Genomic DNA, 5,710 nt, shown 5'->3' on the forward strand with positions numbered 1-5,710 from the left:
AGGAATTTTGCCGCCTTATACTTCCACCGCTTGCAATGACGGGTGCGGGTGAGGGGAGGATGGTAGGAACCCCACCCACACTTTACTCCCGCAAGCATGCGGAGATGGCGATCAAACAAACAAACAAACAACCAAAAACACAGGCTTTGACGGTATATTATCCCACAGAAGAGGGAGGAGGGGGGCACAGAACCGCCGGCAGCGGGACTCGCAGCATTTGTCTTCTACATACACGGCAACACGCATGCATGTGTGTACACATTGGTTTTGCGCCGTTTTTTCTTTTTTTCTGCTTTTGTAGTGGGCGACACACACGCCCGTCACACAGGGGAATAGTGTAGGGGCATTGGCACCAAGGCGTTGACTCCGGTCGTTTTACTTGCTGATTTATTTGGTCATAAGCGGAAATTAACCCTCAGCTGATCATGGGGGGTTTACTTGCAACGTTGATGAACGAGCGGGACAAGATGTCCAGAAGGCCGCACCCGTTTCTTACCGGAGACAAGGGACCGCATAACGTGGCGGTGCCGGGAACAGAGACGGCGACAACATCTGCCACTTACCGCCACAGTCGCACCGGCGACGCGGAGACGCACCAGCAGATGGTGGAGGAGTACCGCACACAAAAGAATTGTGTGCAACAACTTAAGGAGCAGTGCCAAAAACTGGACACCCGCGCCGCGGTCGCCTACCGCCCACTGGAGAAGATTGAACATCGCCCCACGTGTAATGCGAAGGGTAAGGAGACCGTTCTGGAGTACTACTACTACCGTGAGCGACAGGAGGTGTCGTATGCGAAACTGTGGCACTACATTGTTTCCTTCGGTGCGGGGTTACGTGAGTTTGGGGTGCCGCAGCGGGGCCTTGTCACGATCTACGAGGAAACACGATGGGAATGGCTCGTGTCTATTTACGGCATATGGACGCATAACATGGTCGCTACGACGGTCTACTCTAACCTTGGCGAGGATGCCTTGAAGTACGCTCTATATGAGACGAATTCAGCTGCCATCATCTGCAACGCCAGGACAGTAAAGACCGTCATTTCGCTGCTTAGGGCACAGACGCTCAACCCCCTCATTGTGTGTCTCGACAACCTTCCCGCGGGCGTAGACACATCCGGCTACCGTCTCGTTGCGTGGACTGACGTTGTGGAAAAGGGCGCGGCATCCAACCGTGCCGCGGAGATTCCCACCGACAATGACATTGAGGCGTTGATTATGTACACAAGTGGCACCTCTGGTGACCCAAAGGGCGTTTTACACACTCACGGTTCCATAGCTGCGGGCGTTAGCGCCCTCGCGGAGCGACTGAGTGACCTTTACCCGTCGTCAACGGGAGACGAGACTTACTGCGCCTTCCTGCCGCTTGCACACATTCTAGAGTTTGGCATTGTAAACATCTTCCTGCAGCGGGGTAGTTTGGTGGGGTTCAGCAAAACCCGCACCCTAACCGACGAATTTGCCATTCCACACGGGGACTTTAAGGAGTTTTCCCCCAAAATTATTATTGGCGTGCCACGCATCTTTGATGCCATCAAGAAGAATGTGGAGAATAAGATTCCATCACCGAACAGCTTCAAACGAAAGATCTTTGAGAAGGCGTTCGCCTCACGCTTGGGTGCCCTCAAAAAGCAATTTGACACGCCGTACTGGAACACGGCGGCATTCAAAGATGCATCCACGCTTCTTGGAGGAAAAGTATTCTCAATGTTGTGCGGCGGTGGTCCACTTAGCTCCGAGACACAGGAGTTTCTTGATGTCTGTCTGGGCGGTCCGGTAGTGATTCAGGGCTGGGGCCTCACAGAGACGGTGTGCTGCGGTACGACGCAGCGCCTGGACCGTATCGCGACGAACGATGTTGGCCAGCTGCTTGTGACGGCGGAATTGAAGCTGCTCGACGTGGATGAGTACAAGCACACAGACACGCCGGAACCACGAGGGGAGCTTCTGCTGCGTGGCCCGTTTCTCTTCAAGGGGTACTACAAGCAGGAGCAGCTTACGCGGGAGGCCATCGACGAGGATGGGTGGTTTCACACAGGTGACGTGGGCAGCATCACAGCGAATGGTTCTCTCCGCATTATCGGCCGTGTGAAGGCGCTGGCGAAGAATGTGCTGGGCGAGTACATTGCGATGGAGGCGTTGGAGTCGGTGTACACACAGAACTGTTTTTGCCTCCCTGGTGGTGTGTGCGTGCTTGTCCATCCTGCTCGCTCGTACATTTGTGCGTTGGTACTGACTGATGAGGCAAAGGCAACTGCCTTTGCGAAAAAGAATGGTTTGAAGGGCTCACTGGAAACACTGCTGAAGAACGAGAACTTCCACGCCAAGGTGGCACAGTCGCTGGCGACCACTGCGAGGGATGCTGGGCGCAGGCCATTCGAGATTGTGCGGTATGTTCGTGTTCTGGCTGACGAGTGGACGCCGGAGAACTGTCTCGCAACCCCCACATTGAAGTTGCGCCGAAGCAACATTGAGAGGCACTACACGGACGTCGTTGCACAACTGTTTGCGAAGGAGCGATGAGGATGCTGATGACTGCTGCTAGATATCACCATAGCCCAACATTGGTGTCTTGTCTTTTTTTGAGCCGAATGTCATTGTATGCATGCGTACTTATATCCAGGCACTGATTTTTCCCTTTTACACTTAATGGTGTGGTTTTTGGTGCTGGGGATTCTTCACTCTTGTGATTTTTCGGGTACAGGCATTCACACTTACAGATATTGACACTTTGAACAGGATGTATAAACTTATATATATATATATATATATATATGCATGCTGGGGCCGTTGTTGCCCGCCCACTATTTTTTTTTTTTTAAGTTGTTTTGTTGCTGTGTGTGTGGCCCGGCGAAGGTGCGAGCAGGTTTGCTTCGCTTTATTATGCTTGTTGCGGTGATTCTTTCTTGGTGTGCTCCCGATCCGGGGGCGGGTGCGAGTGCACGAAGGAGGGAGCGAAGAGGTGGTGGTGGTGGTGGTGCAGGCTGCGGGAAACGAATAGAGGACAATGAAGATGAAACTACATATGAATTTAAATACGTACATACAGATGCTTTCAAAAAAGAAAAAAAAACTAAAACTCAAGCGGAAAAAAAAACAACAACAACAACATGCGGAAGGACAATCTTGAGAAGCACATAAAACAAGGGGGAAAAAAGCGAAGAAAAAATAATGATTTTTTAAAAAAAGTAATGACGGCGTTGGAGAGTACGCCAATAAGAATGGCCGCAATATTGTACGAGACTGGACCTCCCACCAAGTACAGGCGCGGGTGCTGCGGGTGTTGTACCGCAGACATGCGGGGAAGGGTGCTTACAGCTGCTGTTTTCCGCCGTCACCACATCGCCATCCTTTGTTTGAGACGAGGAAGAGAAGACAGTACAAGAAGAAGCAAAACTAGGGCCCAAAACCAAAACCAAAACCAAAACCACAACAACAACGAAACAAAAAAAAAAGGGAGTTAAACATTACACCCCACGCCAGATTCCAAGCAAAATGAACACATTGACGGGAATGAAACTTTTGGAGACCTCTTTGTTCTCCCTCATGGATCAGGAGAACAACCGCCGCATGGTGCCCCACGAGGACATTCAGCGGGTTTGGCAGTACGGGGCCCAAAACAACCCTCTACCAGGGACAGAAACAAACAATGCGTCAGCCATTTACCGTCACTGTGGCATAAACGACGAGAAACACGAAAAAATCTGTCGCGAGTGGTACTATGGTGACAACATGCCTCAGCGATTCAAGAACATCTGTGAGAGAGGTGGGAGTCGTAACGCCTTTGGTTACCGTCCGTTACAGCGCACCTCAAGGGAGGTTTTGAAGGACACACATGGCGTGGAACGGATGTATACCATCAACTACTTTTCGGAGACCCAGTACATTAACTTTGACACGCTTTGGGGATATATTACGGCGTTTGGGCGTGGCCTGGTGGAGCTCGGGATTCAGCCGAACGCCAACATTGCCATTTATGAGGAGACACGTTGGGAGTGGCTGGCGACGATTTACGGTATTTGGTCCCAGAGCATGGTGGCCTGCACGGTGTACGCCACGCTGGGTGAGGACGCCTTGGCGTACGTGTTTAGGGAGACTGCAAGTGCTGCCGTTGTATGCAGCGCGAAGTCTGTGCCAAGTCTGCTGCAGATGATGCGGGGACATGTGATCCCGCCTATGTCTATTATTTATATTGGGCAGCTGCCACCGGACCTCGATACAGGCACCTACCGCGTAATCTCCTGGTATCATGTTATAGACAACGGTCGCATTTCGGAGGAGCCTCTGCGAATACCAACGGACAACGATAAACTGGCGTTCGTCATGTACACAAGCGGCACCACAGGGGATCCAAAGGGGGTGATTCACACACACGGCTCCCTTGTCGCTGGCGTATTGGCATGTGCCGACTGTCTGAACGACCTCATTGGCCCATTTCAGATGGGAGAGGCGTACTGCGTCTATCTTCCACTTGCCCACATCTTTGAGTTTGGCATTGCCAACATCTTTTTGGCGCGGGGATCGTTGGTTGGCTTTGGCACTCCTCGCACTCTTCTCGACACGTATGCGCGCCCGCATGGAGACTACGCTGAATACAAACCCGTCTTCACCATAGGTGTGCCACGCGTCTTTGACACAATCAAGAAAACTGTCGAGGCGCAGCTTGCGCCACGTGGCTCTCTGGAGCGTCGCATCTTCGAATACGCCTTTCACAGCCGTTTAAAGGCGCTAAAGAGTGGAATGGAGACGCCGTACTGGAACGAGGTGGTGTTTGGCCTCTTTCGCCCGATACTGGGTGGGAAGATGCGCACCATGCTGTCAGCTGGTGGGCCCATCAGCGCTCCCACGCAGACGTTTCTCAATGTCGTCTTTGGGTTGATGGTTCAGGGCTGGGGCCTCACAGAGACGGTGTGTGTGGGGACAAAGCAGCTCCGTGGCGACATTGAAACCATTGTGGCGGGTCAACAAGAGCGCAGCTGCGAGATGCGTCTTCTTGACGTGGATGAGTACAAGCACACAGACACGCCGGAACCACGAGGGGAGCTTCTGCTGCGTGGCCCGTTTCTCTTCAAGGGGTACTACAAGCAGGAGCAGCTTACGCGGGAGGCCATCGACGAGGATGGGTGGTTTCACACAGGTGACGTGGGCAGCATCACAGCGAATGGTTCTCTCCGCATTATCGGCCGTGTGAAGGCGCTGGCGAAGAATGTGCTGGGCGAGTACATTGCGATGGAGGCGTTGGAGTCGATGTACGCACACAACGTACTTTGCATGCCAAACGGTGTGTGCGTGCTTGTCCATCCTGCTCGCTCGTACATTTGTGCGTTGGTACTGACTGATGAGGCAAAGGTGGTGAACTTTGCGAGGGAGCAGGGTATTGAATGCAGTTATCCTGATATTTTGTGTGACCCGGAGTTCCAGCGCAAGGCCACGGAATCCATGCAGGCAACGGCGCGGAAGGCGAATCGGCAGAAGTTCGAGTGTGTGCGTCATGTTCGTTTTATTGACGATGAATGGACGCCTGAGAATGGGATTCTCACCGCGGCCGGTAAGCTAAAGCGCCGCGAAATTGACAAGCGATACGCTGACGTCATTCAGTTACTTTTTGTGGAGGAGTCTTAGCGACCAAACGTGAGTGGCCAGTATGGTAATAGCAATGTAATGAATGCAACTTGATGAGAGGAGCGGAGTTTTAAGGGAAATAATAA

At 52.5% G+C, this 5,710-nt stretch overlaps 2 protein-coding genes across 2 annotated transcripts, besides 4 other annotated features; both read left to right on the top strand.

Moving 5' to 3' along the window:
* Positions 1-425: 425 nt before the first annotated feature.
* TraAM80_09142 (putative long-chain-fatty-acid-CoA ligase) lies at positions 426-2,525 on the top strand (the record flags this gene model as incomplete). The annotated part of the gene is made up of 1 exon (XM_029385844.1): positions 426-2,525. The coding sequence occupies one exon, from the start codon at positions 426-428 to the stop codon at positions 2,523-2,525; it is 2,100 nt and encodes a 699-aa protein (XP_029234315.1).
* Positions 2,526-2,753: 228 nt separating this feature from the next.
* Positions 2,754-2,778: a microsatellite.
* Positions 2,779-2,963: 185 nt separating this feature from the next.
* Positions 2,964-2,982: a microsatellite.
* A 76-nt stretch (positions 2,983-3,058) lies between these two features.
* Positions 3,059-3,113: a sequence feature (A-rich).
* A 292-nt stretch (positions 3,114-3,405) lies between these two features.
* Positions 3,406-3,432: a microsatellite.
* Positions 3,433-3,515: 83 nt separating this feature from the next.
* Positions 3,516-5,624, top strand: TraAM80_09143 (putative fatty acyl CoA syntetase 1; the record flags this gene model as incomplete). Its single annotated transcript, XM_029385845.1, has 1 exon — positions 3,516-5,624. The coding sequence occupies one exon, from the start codon at positions 3,516-3,518 to the stop codon at positions 5,622-5,624; it is 2,109 nt and encodes a 702-aa protein (XP_029234316.1).
* Positions 5,625-5,710: the final 86 nt, after the last annotated feature.

Source organism: Trypanosoma rangeli, assembly GCF_003719475.1.
Source record: "Trypanosoma rangeli strain AM80 chromosome Unknown Tra_15.4_contig_00522, whole genome shotgun sequence".
Classification (NCBI taxonomy): domain Eukaryota; phylum Euglenozoa; class Kinetoplastea; order Trypanosomatida; family Trypanosomatidae; genus Trypanosoma; species Trypanosoma rangeli.